General features: G+C 39.1%; 1 protein-coding gene across 2 annotated transcripts; it reads right to left on the reverse strand.

The window, feature by feature from the left end:
* Positions 1-2,461: 2,461 nt before the first annotated feature.
* LOC122579606 (TMV resistance protein N-like) lies at positions 2,462-17,728 on the reverse strand. Of its 2 annotated transcripts, XM_043751806.1 has the most exons (4): positions 17,077-17,728; positions 15,659-16,988; positions 15,166-15,294; positions 2,462-2,708 (listed from the first exon to the last, which is right to left on the reverse strand). In XM_043751806.1, exons 1-4 carry the CDS (start codon positions 17,637-17,639, stop codon positions 2,697-2,699), a joined length of 2,034 nt encoding a protein of 677 aa, XP_043607741.1. In that variant the 5' UTR covers positions 17,640-17,728; the 3' UTR covers positions 2,462-2,696. The 2 variants fall into 2 exon arrangements, with proteins under 2 accessions (XP_043607741.1, XP_043607740.1); XM_043751805.1 differs by lacking the exon at positions 2,462-2,708 and having other exon boundaries at positions 14,502-15,294.
* Between the last annotated feature and the right edge of the window lie 1,166 nt (positions 17,729-18,894).

Here is an 18,894-nt window from a genome sequence, read left to right on the forward strand (position 1 = left end):
AAGACTAAAATCGGCACCCGAGTCAAATAATACGGTGGCATATTGATTGTTGAGAAGAAAAGTACCTGCCACGACGTTTGGATCAACACGAGCCTCGGCCGCATTCACGGCAAAAGCTCTTCCACGGGTAGCAAGTTGTCATTGTGGAGCTTGTTGTTGTTGTTGGCCTTGGTTTCCATGGTTTTGATTAGGACCGGCAATTTGAAGTTGATTAGGATGCACGGTCACTTTAACTTGTTGGCCAATGAGATTTGGGCATTGATTTCGGTAGTGGTCTTGGCTACCACATTCATAGCAAGTACCCGGGGCCATCGGGGGACGTCTCATGTTAAGAGGAGCAACCTTCAATGGAGCAACACGATGATCATTAGGACAAAATTTGGAGGTGTGACCCGGTTGGTTGCAATAGAAGAAAACATCACATCTCATGGCGGGTTGATGGAAGATTACACCTAGGGCATAAAGGATTAGCCCCGGCATAACCACCTTTCGGAGGACCCACCGCCGGCACAACCGCCGCAATAACCTTCCCACCACGACTAGGGCGTTTATGATCACGCCTCTCATCTCTCTTGGTGCCGCTTGACTCGGCAACATCCTTCCTTTTGTTGTCTTTTTTGTTCAATTTACCACCCCTAATAAGCTCCAAAGTCACACTAGCGGTACGGGTGGTTGCTTCTTTGTATGTCGAAGGCATGATGGGGTGAGAAACAAGCATTCTCACTTCATGAGGCAATCCCACAACATACTTTTCGATGTTTACTTCTTGGGGTTTCACATAATGAGGAATGAGCCTAGAGAGTTGACCAAAACGGCGAGTGTAACCCTCATAGTCTCCACCCTTCATGGCAAGCTTGGAAAATTCCACTTGCAAGTTTCTCATTTCATGGGCCGGGCAATACTTAGCAATTATCATATTCTTAAACTCTCCCCATTGAAGGTTGTTAGCCACATCAATCCCCACTTCTTCAACCTCCTCGTTCCACCATTCAAGAGCACCACTCTTCAACACACCGGTGGCATAAGCAATTCGTTGGTGGTAAGCACAACCACTTCGGACAATGATCGCCTCAATCTCCCCCAAACACTCTAGACAACCCGTAGCACCACCGTCTCCATGAAACTCCGGAGCCCCACATTGCTTAAAGTCTTTAAGCAAACATCCTTGATGGTACACATCGTGACCCCTTGGTCGCACAAGGCCTTCTCCATTTGCATTCACATCCTCTTCTTCATTTTCATTTTCGTTTTCATTCTCAACATTCTCCTCTTCAACTTCCGGCTCTTCTTGAGGACCTCTAGCATCCATGGCCATTTGAATTCGGGCCACTAGATCCGGCATGAGATCATTTAGGGCTTGAGTGATAACCTTAGTTGATACCCGAGGGTTTGCACCACCCCTGCCACCTCGGCCACCACGACCTCCTCTACCACCACGTCCCCCTCTACCACCACGTCCACCTACATTTGCCTCTTGTTCATCTTGACATCGGGGATTTCTCACGACTCGCTTCGGTCTAACCATAGTCCTGAGCACACGTGTTAGATTAGCAAGTTAGTTCTCACAATTCCCACACGAGTCAACCAAAGTATATCATCACGAAACAAGCATCTCATATCTAGGGTTTCCCTAAACCGTCTAGCATGCATATCTCTACGGGGATTTTATCATGGCAATAATCTAAGGCTTTATCAATCATACAATCACGAATCATTCAACATAAAATAAAATGGGTCAAGTCATGACAAGGCGGGTGAAGCATAGTCCAAATCTTAGCTTCAACATTTAACACATTAAAAGTGTTTGTATACAGGGTGTACCAGCGGCTAACCCTCCACACCGTTAATATATTAAATGGATGTCAAGACTCGAATCCGTTATGCTCTCTAAGTATTGGTCGGGTATGTATACAGGGTGTACCAGCGGCTAACCCTCCACCTACCCAATACTCATTAAGCATACCGGGTTTCCTACTATACTTCATCCCAAAAGCGCAATCCACAAGACAATTAACTTTATATGACATAGGATAACCATAAATTTGTTGATCAGGCGCCTCTAGGGTTACCGAATATCATACACCGTTAATACCCTCATTTCACTTTTGCTAGGGTTAAACAGTAAACTATAAGATTATACGTTAACGTTCGTTCGATAAGTCACGGTGTATCCCGACACTAACACATATGTCCATCAAGTCATCACACAGCAATCAAGTCATAAGAAACCTACGAACTCCGTTTAAACAAGTTTTTATGCATCATACAATTCACGTTGCACACAAATATTCCTATCATGCATGCTAATTATGAAATAAAGGTGCAATGGCTATAGGCTAGGTCAATCCACCTAAATCTCTACAACCATGGCTCTGGTACCATTCTGTAACACCCCAACAAGGCAGAATCATGAGGGTTACGTACTAAGCAAAGCACGACATGGAAATTAAGTAGAGACAAGTGTAGATGCATTTAATAGGATTGGAAATCCATACAATCATTCAATTACAATCCCGAGATCATACAAAAATGCATAAGGAGCATGACCATCAAACGTTTACAAAAGATAGCACAAAAGATGGCATATGATCCTAAGCATAATCCATAAGCGGGAACTATAAATCACGGATCCATGATAAAGTCCAAGTCCAATCCTAGCGTGCAAACAATCAATCATCATCCAACACGTCATTGATTCACTTGTTCACCTGAAAAGTGTAATAAAACGGGTCAACATAAGGTTGGTGAGTTCGTAGGTTTAAATAATAAAAATCAAGTGTGTCAGGATAACGACCGCTAACGATATACAAGGATTAGGATACCTATTCACGTCCAAGTAATATCCTAAAAGGGTCCCACGTTATCACAAGTCAACACAAGTCCATGTCATAGTCCAATAATCGGCCATATACATATAATATCGTCCATATCTAGGTTAAACAACCCGTATCCACGGTAATGATTATACCGGGTGTGGATTCGTTAATCCACCATCCACGTCCACGTCCATATATATATATATATATATTTAATATAACGTCTTACATAATATACAATAACGACCTTCATCACACATAAACGTCCATTACCACGTATCACAAATAAACAAGTAGATAACTAACGTCTCGTTTCATATCATAACAAAGTACATCAACCGACAAACGTTTAAACGACCAAGTACATTTTCCACCCCAAATAATGTAAACGTTGTAACAACCGTCTTAAAAATGTTCTTATTAAGTTCTTAAAAACGTACATTTACCATTAGAACGGCCAGACAGTTCAATTTATCTAAGTTCTTGACGTGCTTTAGATCTTAATTATGTGCTTATATGAAGGTCAATTTGATCTTAAATCTTGAGTTAATTGACGAGTTCATAATTATGTACAACGAAATATTAAAGTCCGGTTCATAAACGTTCATGTTCATTAAAGTCCTAGTTCAAAATGTTCGCAAATGATCCTTGCATTTATTGGGTTCATTAAATATGGAAATGTATATAGAAAAGATGGAAACCTAGAGAGAGATATACTTATTTATCTTTGTGCTTAGGAATCTTTATCTCCAACCAACCTAACTTCTCTTTATGATCCATCCTCTTTAGATCTTTATGATCCCTCCTCTTTAGTTCAAATCTTCTTTATGATCATTATGTGCTTAGGAATCCATCAAGACGTGCCTGGATTTCGATAGATATACTTATCTATCTTTGTGCTTGTTCCCTGTACTAATACTACTTGTGCTTGTACCTGATCACTGTGAGTTCACTAATCCCCCTTTCGTACATTTGTTCAAAGTTCTTTATCGGGGACTGAAAAGCATGAAAACTATTTTCGTAGTTGTACATATGTTCGTGAACTATTTTACGTACTATATTATGAGATTGATCTTGAACTACTTATGAAATTATTCTTAAACTGTTGAGGGAGTATTTAAGTCTTGAATGGGCAGGATCTTAAATACATTTATACAACTGTACTTGATCTTTATTTTGTTCAAGTTCGTACATGTACTTGTTCAGTTCTTGTTCACTGCTATCAATTCATATCCCACAGTTCAGGGAATGAACCGTAGGTAATTATGGACAGCGCTGTTTAGGGTAGGCCCACCCTCATTCTCCACAGTTCAGGAGGATGCATATTACTTGTTTTTATACATGTCATCTGTTCTGACATAGATCTTAAATGAAGTACTAGAGCTATATGAGCATACCATTACACTAAAGTTCAGTTCTGGCCAATCGGTTTAGCAGTGACAACTTATACCAAAAGTTCATTATATGTTCTTGTTCAGTTCATGCTATTATAAAGTGCTTATGTCCAAAGTGCAGTTCTTGACCTAGTTCTGATTATTATAAAGTACTGATGTTCATAGCGCAGATCTTGATCTAGTTCTGATTATTACAAAGTACATTGGTTCGACGTACAAAACTTATGATCTTGTTCTTACTATACATATATACGTATATGTAAACTAAAAGTACATTATGTGAATCTCACCAACTACTTTTGTAGTTGACCTTTTGAACTTCCATGCTTTTCAGGCTAGGTTAAAGTAGATCTTGTAGCATAGGAGCCTTCCTCTCTTAAGCTCATCCTTGGGCGATTGTTCGAGCATCCAAAATCGGGAGTTGTGAAGATCTTTCCTTTGCTGTTCAGTTCAAGTACTGGTTCTTAAAGACAATTGTTATGTCTTTGTTCATTGACTGACTTTGAATACTTCTTATGTTCTGTAATAACTATCGTACTTCTGTTCTTTGATTAATCTTAATGGCTGTGTTGGAACTTGTACTATGTGCAATTGTGCTTATCTGTGCATCCCGTATATTCCGCTGTAGCGGGGTGTTACAGTTGGTATCAAGAGCCAAGGTTATAGTGAACACCGAGCTTTTCCTAAGGAAAACTCGAGCTATAACCTGAATCCACTCTGAGGTGATTCTTTGGTGACCGGTTTGAGTAGTAGGTACTTTTATCATAATTAGATATAACCTGATCAACTACATATAATTACGATAAAAGCACCTAGGACCTCAAGGTGTGTCATTAAAGGTGTCATCCACTTCTTAGAGCTCAATTAAGAACTTCGTGCAACCTCGTTCTTGATCAGATCAGTTCTAGTTCATGTCCTAGTTCATTCGTTCTCTCTTAGTTCATTCGTTCTTGCAAGACATACGTGCTAGTGTTCGATTATAGGCCTTAGAGGTTATACGACTATAGGTCCTTATCGTACGACCGACGACTGTTCTTGTTCATTTAATGTACTAAAGACGATCATTTATTAACGTACTATGTGCTTGGAGCTATAGACTTGTTTGAAACGTAATCGAGTTCATATTTTTGTCTTATCAGGAGATATAAGGAAGGATGCCTGCTAAACGGGGAAGAAAACCTAGAGTTGAACCCACTGTTGAACCAGCTGAACCTGAACCAAGTGCTAATGCTACAGTCAACTTCACTCTAGAAGACGTAGCGAACCTCATCACTGACCGCATGAATGCGATGATGCCAAATCTTGCTACACAAGTTGCTCAGATGCTAGAGATTCCTTTGACTGAAAGTACCAGAACTACCAAAGTCACTCAGAACAAGAGAGCTCAAGGGGAACCTGAACAGAACCAAGAAGTACACAGTGATTCTGATGGTGTTAGTCAGATCAACACCCAAGCTGCTACTGAGGGCAGAGTTACCCGAAGTAGGGGTTGTTTGTTCAAGACTTTTACTCAGTGCAAACCCCCAGTGTATACAGGGGAGAAAGGTGCTGCTAAACTGTTGATGTGGTTTGAAAACATGGAAGAAGCCCTGTACCACACAGAGACCACTGAAGATAAGATGGTGGAGCATGCGACCAGCCAATTTGGCGGAGCTGCTAGGTCTTGGTGGACTGGCATCGTCACTACTGTTGGCAAGAAGACCGCCTATGCTCACTCTTGGGAAGAACTTCAGAAGATGATGAGAGCTGAGTTCTGCACCAAGGATGCTTTGCAGGAGTTAGAACAAGAGTTTTGGGATTTGAAGATGGAGGGTTTGGAGATTGAGAAGTACATTTTGAGGTTTAATGAGCTTGCCAGACTTGTACCACATTTGGCTTCTACTGAGGAGAAGAAGATTGATCGTTTTATCTGGGGCTTGATTCCTGAGATCCGCTGTGACCTCACCAGCAAAGGCCCCAAGACCATGTCCAGAGCCACTATACTGGCTAAGACCTTGACCAAAGACATCATTAGATCTGGAGGTTTGGCTGAGAATGTTGAGAAGGGAAAGAGAAAGGCTGAGGAGATTGTTGAGAAGAAGGTTGAGCCCCCAAGTAAGAAGGGGAAGATTTTAAAGAACTATGTTGTGACCGCTGTGCCTGAGCCGACTAGATATTCTGGAACTTACCCTAAGTGCTCACGATGTCATCTTCATCACACTAGTGCCTGTCCTACCTATTATAAGTGCCAAGGCATTGGGCACATGGCTAAGTACTGCAATGTTGTCTCAGCGAACTTGATCAGAACTAATCCTCCACCGGTGAACAAAAGTCCTCAAATGAGAGATGCTAGACCCCCACTACCACCTGCTGTACCTGTTCAAAGGAACCAGAACCAGTTCCTGAACGCCCAAGTTCAGCGTGATGCTTATCCACGCGAGCCCAGACCTCAGAATCAGAACCAGCAGCATCAGCAAAACCGACAAGGCCCTGCTAACGCCCGCGTTTTTGCTCTGAACGCTGAGGAAGCTCTTTAGAACCCTCGGGTTGTGACAGGTACTTTTCTTCTGAATGATCATTATGCTTCCGTACTATTTGACTCCGGTGCTGAACGTAGCTTTGTTGCATTAGACTTTAAAGCTAAGACTGACATGAAAACTGGCAAACTAAATAATAAGTATGTGGTAGAGTACGCAAATGGCCATAAGTTCGGCACTAATGAAATTGCTTTAGACTGTCCTTTGATCTTAGTAGACAAGAATTTTAAGATTGACCTAATCCCTGTCGAGATTAGTAGTTTTGACGTTATCGTGGGGATAGATTGGCTATCCAAACACCACGCGACTATTTGTTGTCACGAGAAATCAGTTCATATACCGCTTCAGAACAGCGAGATCTTGATCGTACAAGGCGATAAGTCCATGAACGAACTTAAAATCGTCTCAGCCATGAAGTTCCATAAGTACTTAGACAAGAAAGATCATCTCGTGTACCTAGCTCATGTCATTGATAAAAGTGCTAAAGAACTTAAAGTTCAAGACATCCCCATTGTTCGGGACTTCCCAGATGTCTTTCCTGACGACTTACCAGGCATTCCACCTGTTAGACAAGTCGAATTCAATATTGATCTTGTTCCCGGTGCAGCACCAGTCGCTAAAGCACCGTATCGTTTAGCTCCTCCTGAAATGCAAGAACTGTCCAATCAATTACAAGAACTTTTGAGCAAAGGCTTTATTCATCCTAGTTCATCCCCTTGGGGAGCACCGATCTTGTTCGTTAAAAAGAAAGATGGTTCAATGAGAATGTGCATAGACTATCGTGAACTGAACAAACTAACCGTTAAGAACCGGTATCCTTTGCCTCGCATAGACGATCTGTTTGATCAATTGCAAGGTGCCTCGTACTTTTCTAAGATTGATCTACGTTCGGGTTATCACCAGATTCGTGTTCAAGATGGTGACGTCCCAAAGACAGCTTTTCGTACTCGTTATGGTCATTACGAATTCCTCGTTATGCCATTTGGTCTGACTAATGCTCCAGCAATCTTTATGGACTTAATGAATCGTGTCTGTCGTCCGTTCTTAGACAAATTTGTGATCGTGTTCATTGACGACATACTCGTGTACTCTCGAAACAAGACTGATCATGGGCAACATTTACGTTCTATTCTCCAACTTCTTCGGGAGGAAGAGTTGTATGCTAAGTTCTCTAAGTGCGAGTTCTGGCTTCGCCAAGTACAGTTCCTCGACCACGTCGTAAATGATCAAGGCATTCATGTCGACCCGGCCAAGATTGAAGCCATCAAGAAGTGGGAGGCTCCGAAAGCTCCTACTTGAAGTTCGTAGTTTTCTCGGTTAGCCGGTTATTATCGTCGTTTTATCGAGAACTTTTCTAAGATCGCACTACCTTTGACTCAATTGAAGCAAAAGACTAAAGACTTTATTTGGGGTGAACAACAAGAACGAGCATTCCAGACCCTTAAAGACAAACTGTGTGAAGCACCTGTTCTAGCTTTACCAGAAGGCACCGAAGACTTTGTCGTGTACTGTGACGCTTCACATCAAGGTCTAGGCTGTGTACTGATGCAAAGAGGCAAAGTGATCGCCTACGCATCCAGACAACTTAAAGTGCATGAAAAGAACTATACCACCCACGATCTAGAACTTAGAGCAGTTGTGTTCGCCTTGAAGATTTGGAGGCACTACTTGTACGGAACTAAATGTACTATCTTTACCGATCATAAGAGCTTACAGCACGTGTACAATCAGAAAGAACTGAACATGAGACAAAGGCGTTGGGTGGAGTTACTCAGTGATTACAATTGTGAGATCAAGTACCATCCTGGAAAGGCGAATGTAGTAGCGGATGCTTTGAGCAGAAAAGAACGGGTCAAGATCTTATCTATTAAGGAGGCAGAACGTACAGACTTAAGACAACTCGTGAAAGAAGGCCAAGAGTGCGGCTTGAGATCAAAAGACAACATAAAGGCTGAGCCTTTAGGCCCAATCGCTCAAGAACTTGAAGTCGATGATGAAGGAGTCAGAAAGTTCAAGAGCCGAGTTTGGATCCCTGCAGCCAATGGTGTTCGAGAGATCATCATGCAGGAAGCTCACAGTTCTAAGTACTCGATTCATCCGGGCGCAGACAAGATGTACAAGAACTTGAAATCAGACTATTGGCGGCCTGGGATGAAGAGAGAGATCTTTGAGTACGTAAGTAGATGTCTAACATGTTCGAAAGTCAAGATTGAACATCAGAAACCTTCAGGTTTGTTGAAGCAATTAGAAGTCCCGTGTGGAAGTGGGAAGATATTACTATGGATTTCATTATGAAACTGCCTCGTACAAAGAACAACCATAACTCCATTTGGGTTATCGTAGACAGACTGACTAAATCAGCTCGTTTCCTTCCTATTCGTGATGACTACTCACTGGAGAGACTTGCTGAGATTTATATAGACGATATTGTGACCAAGTACGGTGTCCCTCTATCTATTGTGTCCGATCGAGATCCGCGCTTCATGTCCGACTTCTGGCAGTCACTTCAAGAAGCGCTAGGTACTAGACTTAATTTGAGCACCGCTTATCACCCACAGACGGATGGGCAAAGCGAACGTACTATTCAGACTTTGGAGGACATGCTTCGTTCTTGTGCATTAGATTTCAGAGGGAGTTGGGATAAACATCTCCCATTGATCGAGTTCTCGTACAATAATAGCTACCATACTAGTATTGAGTGTGCACCGTCCGAGGCCTTATATGGTCGTAAGTGCAGATCACTACTTTGCTAGCTTGACGCCGGCGAAAGAAGCTGGATGAAGCTCCCAGTCGTACAGTTCACTATAGACAAAATAGCTATTATCAAAGAAAAGCTTAAGGCGGCTCAAGACAGACAAAAGTCCTACATGGACAAACGCCGTAAACCTCTCGAGTTCGAGGTAGGCGATAAAGTTCTTTTGAAAGTTTCCCCATGGAAAGGTACTGCCCGGTTCGGCAAGAAAGGCAAATTGGCGCCCCGGTACATTGGACCTTATAAGATCATTAAACGTGTGGGACCAGTGGCGTACAAGCTGGAACTACCGCTAGAACTTGGCAACGTTCATGACACATTTCACATGTCCAATCTTAAGAAGTGCATGGCTGACGACCCGACCGTTATTCCTGTTAAGGAGATTAATATAGACGAAGGGCTCGAGTTCACTGAAGAGCTCGTCGAGATCATAGACAAGGATGCTAAACAGACCAGACAAAGCCGCGTACCACTAATTCGTGTACGTTGGAGTGCTAGACACGGCTATAATGATACCTGGGAACGCGAGGACTTCATTAAGAAGAAGTACCCTCACCTTTTTGATCGGCAAGACTCTTAATTTCGAGGACGAAATCCTCCAAGTGGGAAAGAATGTAACAACCGTCTTAGAAATGTTCTTATTAAGTTCTTAAAAACGTACATTTGCCATTAGAACGGCCAGACAGTTCAATTTATCTAAGTTCTTGACGTGCTTTAGATCTCAATTATGTGCTTATATGAAGGTCAATTTGATCTTAAATCATGAGTTAATTGACGAGTTCATAATTATGTACAATGAAATATTAAAGTCCGGTTCATAAACGTTCATGTTCATTAAAGTCCTAGTTCAAAATGTTCGCAAATGGTCCTTGCATTTATTGGGTTCATTAAATATGGAAATGTATATATAGAAAAGATGGAAACCTAGAGAGAGAGGTCACAACACTATTCATTCTCTTCTTCTCTCTACTTTCTCACACTAAAACACATAGTGCAGCCACATTATCACACACAATATTCATCCTTTGATTTTGGATTGTTAAATCGATATCACTTGTACTTCTAGCATCCTTGTGAAAATCAAAACGTGTTTCTGGAATCAAATCTCAGGTAACAACAACAAACTATGAGATTTTGATCAAATTAAAAGTGAACTTTTCAACTTTATGTTCTTGATGATTTGGTCCAATTTTGATATGAAATCGTGTTAAAGAATAATGGGTTTGTGTCTAAATGTGTTTAATAACATATATGTGAACAAATTTGGGTCATAACATGCTTTAATCTTCAAAACCCATTTTTGAAAATGAAAGGGAACTTGTTCTTGATGTGCCACACCCTGTTCATGTTATAGATGATCTTGAGATCGTTAAAAGTGTGAATGGTTAATGTTATTGTGTATATATGTACAAGTTCTATGATCTATCAAGTCCCGGATTCGATCCAGATCCTTGTGTGATGTTCAAGTTCTTGTTCAGCCATGTTTGGCACTTGGGATGATCCTGGAGGGACGATCTTGAGCCCAAGATCGTCCTAGCCAGCCCTCATTGTTCATAGTTCATGTTCGTTTGATCTTGTGGGGTGTTGTGTTGTTGTTGGTACGTATAATGGGTAACCGATCCTTTGGATTGGTTTAGCTCAAACACTTGTTCGTGAAACGATCTTGTTCTTGCACTTGTCCTTGTACTTAGAAAATGGGACGACTTTGGCTATGTATCCCTTAAGACGATCCTAGCATTGAACCTGAGATGATCTTAAACCTAAAGCCAGGACGATCTTGCACCTAGTACATCTAAAACGATCCTGATCATGACTAATGGGACGATCCCGTACTTGATTCACCCAAAACGATATTGCTTGTCCAAAGGGACGATCTTGAAGTTCCAGTGGGACGATCTTGCATCCAAAACCCTAGGACGACTTTGTGCACTCATATAACAACACGTACTTGTTCTATAACATACCACACTTGATCCTTAATCACCAAATCAGTTCATAACATCATTATCACTTGATTAAACACATCAGAGGCTGTTCATTAACATCCAAGCTAGTTCATAAGTCGATCTAAGACAACGTACAAAGTGCAAACCCTAATTAAGTGCAAATAAAACATGTTCTATCTTGATTATCAAAGTACGAGTTCTATGATCAATTAAAATGAGTTCTAAAGACTAAAAGTTCATCATTAAGGACATGTTCAACTCATTAACACGATAAGTACTTATTTGTGAGTTCAAAGACGTTAAGTTCGAGTCCAGTTTATGTACTTAAAGTTCATTTAAAACTCTTTTGAGTCAAAACGTTCAAAGATCGTCAAAGGACCAAATCATCAGTTCATCAAGGGCATTTTGTGATTGAATAATCACATGAACTAATATACGTACTTCTTTATGATCATTATATGCTTAGGAATCCATCAAGACGTGCCTGGATTTCGATAGATATACTTATCTATCTTTGTGCTTGTTCCCTGTACTAATACTACTTGTGCTTGTACCAGATCACTGTGAGTTCACTAATCCCCCTTTCGTACATTTGTTCAAAGTTCTTTATCGGGGACTGAAAAGCATGAAAACTATTTTCGTAGTTGTACATATGTTCGTGAACTATTTTACGTACTATATTATGAGATTGATCTTGAACTACTTATGAAATTATTCTTAAACTGTTGAGGGAGTATTTAAGTCTTGAATGGGCAGGATCTTAAATACATTTATACAACTGTACTTGATCTTTATTTTGTTCAAGTTCGTACATGTACTTGTTCAGTTCTTGTTCACTGCTATCAATTCATATCCCACAGTTCAGGGAATGAACCGTAGGTAATTATGGACAGCGCTGTTTAGGGTAAGCCCACCCTCATTCTCCACAGTTCAGGAAGATGCATATTACTTGTTTTTATACATGTCATCTGTTCTGACATAGATCTTAAATGAAGTACTAGAGCTATATGAGCATACCATTACACTAAAGTTCAGTTCTGGCCAATCGGTTTAGCAGTGACAACTTATACCAAAAGTTCATTATATGTTCTTGTTCAGTTCATGCTATTATAAAGTGCTTATGTCCAAAGTGCAGTTCTTGACCTAGTTCTGATTATTATAAAGTACTGATGTTCATAGCGCAGATCTTGATCTAGTTCTGATTATTACAAAGTACATTGGTTCGACGTACAAAACTTATGATCTTGTTCTTACTATACATATATACGTATATGTAAACTAAAAGTACATTATGTGAATCTCACCAACTACTTTTGTAGTTGACCTTTTGAACTTCCATGCTTTTCAGGCTAGGTTAAAGTAGATCTTGTAGCATAGGAGCCTTCCTCTCTTAAGCTCATCCTTGGGCGATTGTTCGAGCATCCAAAATCGGGAGTTGTGAAGATCTTTCCTTTGCTGTTCAGTTCAAGTACTGGTTCTTAAAGACAATTGTTCTGTCTTTGTTCATTGACTGAGTTTGAATACTTCTTATGTTCTGTAATAACTATCGTACTTCTGTTCTTTGATTAATCTTAATGGCTTTGTTGGAACTTGTACTATGTGCAATTGTGCTTATCTGTGCATCCCGTATATTCCGCTGTAGCGGGGTGTTACAAACGTAGGGGCTACGAAACTCACCTTGATCGGCAAAAGAGAAGTTTATAATCAAATATTATTGTCCAATGATTTTTGAGAAACCAACACTTGGAGTAATTTTTCTTAACAGCAGGAAGAAGAAGATTTTTGTAAAAATGTGTGACCTTGCTTCTTAGTCTGATGGAACCCTGGAATTTTGCAAGAAGGTGCTATTATGCTTATCTGAAGATGAAGAATTTGATCAAAAGAAAGCACTGCTTGATAAGGTAATCAGCAAGATTGATAAGCGACTGTGTTTCAGAGAGAGTATCAGAATGATAAGGGATGCAAAGAATGTTAAGAAGTCCAAGTATGTTGAGAGAAGAACGGGAGGATGTTGGATAAAGTATGAACCTAGTAATGTTTTGGGACCACATAATATTCCTCCTAAAAACTATGAAGCAAACATGGTGGTCCCCAAAGATAAACCAGAAGGTGACAACTGGTTCTGGCATCCAAACAAAAACAGACCAAATACTCGAGCTTAAAGACGGTTGACTCTCGGATACATTTTGACAAATCACTACTAAGGGGGAGATTGTTAGAAATATTATTTCTAGTAGTTGATTTGTATATCATCATACTTTATACTTGTTTGTAATTTTCATAAGTATGGAAGGGAGACTAGTGTAAATTGTATAGAAGTATATAAATCACCCTCCACAGCTTAGTATTGTAACCTTTACACATTCAAGCAATCCAATCTTTCAACACACACACTCTTTCTTTCTCGGCACTTTACACACACTTACATATACTTACACACACGACCTCCATTAACACATACTAAAAGACATACTTAAGCTCAATTATCTTCATTACAATTTTAACTTTTTTTTGTGTGTTGTACTCTTTTTTATTAACAAAATGGTATTTTTAGGATTTAATATAATATTTGTGTTTATTTTATAAAATTCATTTGTGGTTTTACTTATTAGAAGTTTGAAAATAAATATGTTGGAGTGTATTGAAATGTATTGGATGTATTTGGTATTGGGTGTGAATTGGGAGAAATGATTGAAAAGAAATTTTGATATGACGCTAATGTGAGTGTATTGGATTGTATTGGGTTGGCCCATTGGGGTGCGCTCTCATTAAAACTAAATGTCAAATTACTAGTCATATTTCTTACTTAAATTAATATAACCTGCATAAAGAATACCACATGATCATTAGTAATAATGGGAAAACTAACATAATTTTAAATTAATTAAAAGTGGTATTTCAATCGTTCATGAGTGTTTGTTTGTGTAGGGTAACTTGTGGATAATGAAAGTCATGATTAATTAATAACTATAGTCCGGAGTTATAAAGAGACATTGAATAATGGTCGATCTTTATTCTACATTTATAACCATATATCATCAAAAAAATGCTTAGATACCATATAACATTAGGAATCCTTACCAAAATACTGAGCAGTTGTATTTTATATAAGTAATATTAAAATGAGTTACATGAGATATCGATAATTACCAAGATAACATTTCTTCTTAAGTCCCACCAAATTTTACAACAACAAAAAATGCAGCTTTGGACAGCCCATTGGGGGCATTACCCCCCCCCCCCCCCTAGATATACAACACATCCGCCCCTGTTGAATTTTTTTGTACGAATACGACAATAATCAAGTTAGTTGGTGCAAATACGAAATTTTGGTTCAAAGTTTGCAAAACTACGAAAACCGATGTCTAAAGGAAAAAACTCCAGAAAACCTGCCTCTAAGTTGCCATTTTTGTCATAAAATATGAAAACCGGTGTCCAAGACACTAGCTTTAGGTTGTCATGTATGATAGGACCGGTCTTTTAGACACCGGCTTTGGCTAAAATCATTAAGACCGGTGTCTTAGACACCGGTTTTGTAGTTTTGCAAACTTTTAACCAAAATTTCGTATTTACACCATCTAAGTTGATTTTTGTCATATCCGTACAAAAAATTCGCCCCGGCCCTGGACACACCTGACACATCTTTTCGTCGATCATTAAGTCCCACCAAATTTTACAAAAACCTAAACGTACGTACACAGTATGTGAGCCATAGGCTCTATTAGTCAAGCATGAGGTTACCATTAACTGAAGATATGGGAGTCCAGTACAACCAGGTCTCTTTATTAGTGATCCTGTAAAATCTTTGTTGAATTTCTCTAATAACGGGGAATTTGAGGGATGGATCTCTTTCAAACGTGGTTCCTGCTCCTGCACTCACAAGTCAGAGAATATGAATATAAAATACGAGTAATAACATTTTTATTACATTACATACATCTCATACACATATCTTGTGGTCCATGCTTCAAGTGTGTCTTATTCATTAAACAGGAGATACTGGTTAAACAAGAAACTTTTCTAGTTTATTAGTTAATATATATGCACCGAAACAAAGTAATGTTTAAAAAAAGTGAACAAAAAGAATGAAGATTTTAGGGTTATCTACTTAGTTGATAAAAATTGAGGGAACAAATGTTTTATAATGCAGTATAGATATAGATATCGATAATAACACTTGCATCTATATATATCTAAGAAAACGTTAGGGTTCGAGTTACAAAAAATGATTTACCGTATCACCCTTCCAATGCTCTATTTGCAAGGTGGCGCCTATATGTAGAATAAGTAGCCTCCCTGGATGAAAAGAGTCAGGAAGCAGCATTGAAATGAAATTAAGCTCTCCACGACAATTGGCATGCACATGCCAAATAATCACTTCCAGGAATCTTAATAGCTTAATGTTTGAAATATGGTTAGGCATGTATCGCATTGAATATGAAGCATCAGGAGGTTTGCAGAATTCCAATAATTCATTTTGATATTGGATGGCTTCAATCACTTGAGATCGCCAAACTCTGTTACCTTTTTCAGGATTGTTGTGGTGTTCTCCTTTAACAATGTGGTGTCCCATTTCTTGAACCAGATCGTGCATATCAAGAAATCCCTCTGAAGAAATACTTATTAACGCCTTTTGTATCAAAACCTTTATCCCTATGTGAGAGTGAAATCCGCACGCTTCAAGTATACTCATCGCGTTTTCTTTGTTGCACCCTCTTAAGAATAATGCAATATTTAAGAAAATTTGTTTCTCATCATGCTCAAGTCCATCGTAACTTACTTTAAGGTGATCTATGACCTTAGGATTTGGTATTTCTCTTAACTTATCCAAGGTACTAATCCACTCATTCTTGTCTTTTCCATAAAGAGAAGAACCTATAATCTTAAGTGCTAACGGGAGCCCCTGAAAATGACAAGCCACTTGACAAGAAAGTTTGTCATAATCTTCTACGGGGTTATTCTCCTGGTATGCATATCTTTCAAAGAGTCGAAGAGATTCGTCAACTGATAATAAACTGACAGGACAGACCTCGTCTACCCTGTGAGCTATAAGTAAATGCTCATTTCTTGTTGTGACTATTATTCTGCTCCCCCCACCAAACCAATCATTTGATCCTGCCAATGCCTCCAATTGCTCAAGGTCATCAACATCATCAAGAACAAGCAAGACCTTCCTACGAGATAACATGCCTTGAATCTTGAGTCTTCCTTCTAGAACACTCTCCACCGTTACCTCTTTTTTCAAAACATCTGATAGAACTTTTTTCTGTAGCTGTTGTATGCCATATTTTTCTGAATTTTTTCGAATATTCTCAATAAAGCAGTGACCATGAAAACGATCACGGATTTTCATATAGACAAAAAAGGCAAGAGTGGTTTTACCACCACCCCCAACTCCCCATATCCCGATCATTCGCACACCATATGACCCAATTTGCAATTTTGATTCAATATATTCAAAGCGAGGCCCCATTCCAACAAGGTTTTCATCAACATCTGAATTAAGATATAACAATTTATCTACAACGGCATCGACAATTACTTTGATGCCAACTGCTTCATGCCTACACATAGGATATCATATATATATGTGGATGATTAACATGTACTCACATCTACTAAAATAATACAGGAAACGAGAAAAAATTGTACCCGTTGGCTATATGCTTGGGTTCCCATCCAGCCATGTTGCTTGCATCAGAGAGAGCTTTTCTCCAAGTTTCAAATTTAGCTGACTTATTATGTTTGGAAAAAGCTTTGCCAAATTGCCCGTTCTGTTTTCTTACATCAGAGGGAGTCACGTCATAAAATATGGGGATAACAGTTTGGCCTCTCTCCTCCTTGCATTTCATTATGTATGCAAGTTCATCCAAACACCAAGAAGACTCGGCATAGTTTTTGGAGAACACGATGAGGGCAATTTGCGATTCTTGGATAGCCTCTAAGAGAGATGGACCAATGGTGTCACCCCGGGGAAGTGTTTCATCGTCTTTGTAAGCACGCACTGTTTGCTGTTCAAGAGCCGAGTAGAGATGGTCTAAAAAAGTCTTGCGAGTGTCTTGTCCTCTAAAACTAAGAAACACGTCATATTTCCATGTCCTAGAAGACAAAGATAATAATGGTGGTGGTGGTGGTGGTGAAGTTGCAGATTGTACGATGGATGCCACAACTGCCATAACAGCGAAAGCCTTGATTGTACGAGTAACTTTGGCCATCAGTTACAATATGATTTTTGAAATATATAATCTGGTTTCGATACAGGCTACTGATTGTCACCAGTACAATAATAAGAAGTTGCAGATTAATAATTTGGCAATAGAACAAAAAGAGGAAATACTGAAGTAGGGAAGACTATGGAAAGCATGAGAGCTTTAAAAAAGATAAATCATGAAATTTCAACGAAGTTGTATGGCAATTGCCTTCCTTTGGAATTTCTTGTCGTGGGGCAATGTCAGCATCACTAATTTCATTACAGTTGTCTTCGCGTGGACTTTACAGAATTCTAGTTATCAGTACGTACAATTGAATTACTATTCAACTGGTCAAAGTATTTCAGATTTTACCCATAGTCTTTAGTTTTTGGAACAGCCAGACAACTTTCTTGAGGTTTTTTCCACCGAATATTTGTAACGGCTCATGGTCAACATTTTGTTGCCTAAAATACGTGCAAGATTTCACCATTATACAGTGAGGTTTTCCTAATGTCGCATACCAACTAATTTTTCGGAAAACAAAAATCAACATGTACAATTGGTTTTTTTTAATCTGTTTCCTTTCATTTTAAGTGTGCATACGTTAGTTAATTTGACACTATGCCTTGAAAAAAGTAGGGGATTAGATTTCAACAACCTTTAAATTTGAACCATTTTTTTTTTTTTCTCTAGAAAGTAAGAAATTTGTCAGAGAGGTAATCCCTTCTTTCTTGGAAAAGGTGCTTTTGGTTTCTTTCTCATAAATCATTTTATTCATATAATTCATTTAAAATTATTTATTTCAAAAACCTTATATCGATAAATTATGAAAGTTATATGGGTGTTTTTAAAATTTCATGTTTTTTCATTTGAGAGTTCATCCGATATAGTTCAACGAATTTTTGGTAACGGTAAAGTCTACGCCCTTTCAGGTATTAATAAGAGGTAGCTAGTGCGGTGATAGCTCATAGGATGTGATAGGTCATAGAGTGTTGATTGGTCATAGGTGTGATCGGGTTTTTTTCGATTTGAAACGGTACGGACTTCTCCCTTTCCAGTATAAATAAGGGGTAGCTAATGGGTGATAGGTCATACGGGTGATTGGTAATGGGATGATCTACCTAACGGGTTTCGCGCTTAGCCATACGCGGTCCATCCTCGGATTTAAAAATTCGTCTAAAATATTTCGAAGAACCTCTTTAATGAAAGAGCATGAAATTTTTGGAACACACAGACAACTTTTATAATTTATCGATGTACAATTTTTGAGATAAAAGAT

The sequence above is a fragment of the Erigeron canadensis genome, chromosome 8 (genome assembly GCF_010389155.1).
Source record: "Erigeron canadensis isolate Cc75 chromosome 8, C_canadensis_v1, whole genome shotgun sequence".
In the NCBI taxonomy this organism is placed as follows: domain Eukaryota; kingdom Viridiplantae; phylum Streptophyta; class Magnoliopsida; order Asterales; family Asteraceae; genus Erigeron; species Erigeron canadensis.

Excerpts from the sequence above, each read along its gene's own strand:
- LOC122579606 (XM_043751805.1), bottom strand. The coding sequence starts at position 17,639 with ATGGCCAAAGTTACTCGTACAATCAAGGCTTTCGCTGTTATGGCAGTT. Across the intron at positions 16,989-17,076 it reads CCCAAGCATATAGCCAACGG|GCATGAAGCAGTTGGCATCA; the intron begins GTACAATTTTTT and ends TCCTATGTGTAG. Across the intron at positions 15,295-15,658 it reads AGCATTGGAAGGGTGATACG|GAGCAGGAACCACGTTTGAA; the intron begins GTAAATCATTTT and ends TTGTGAGTGCAG.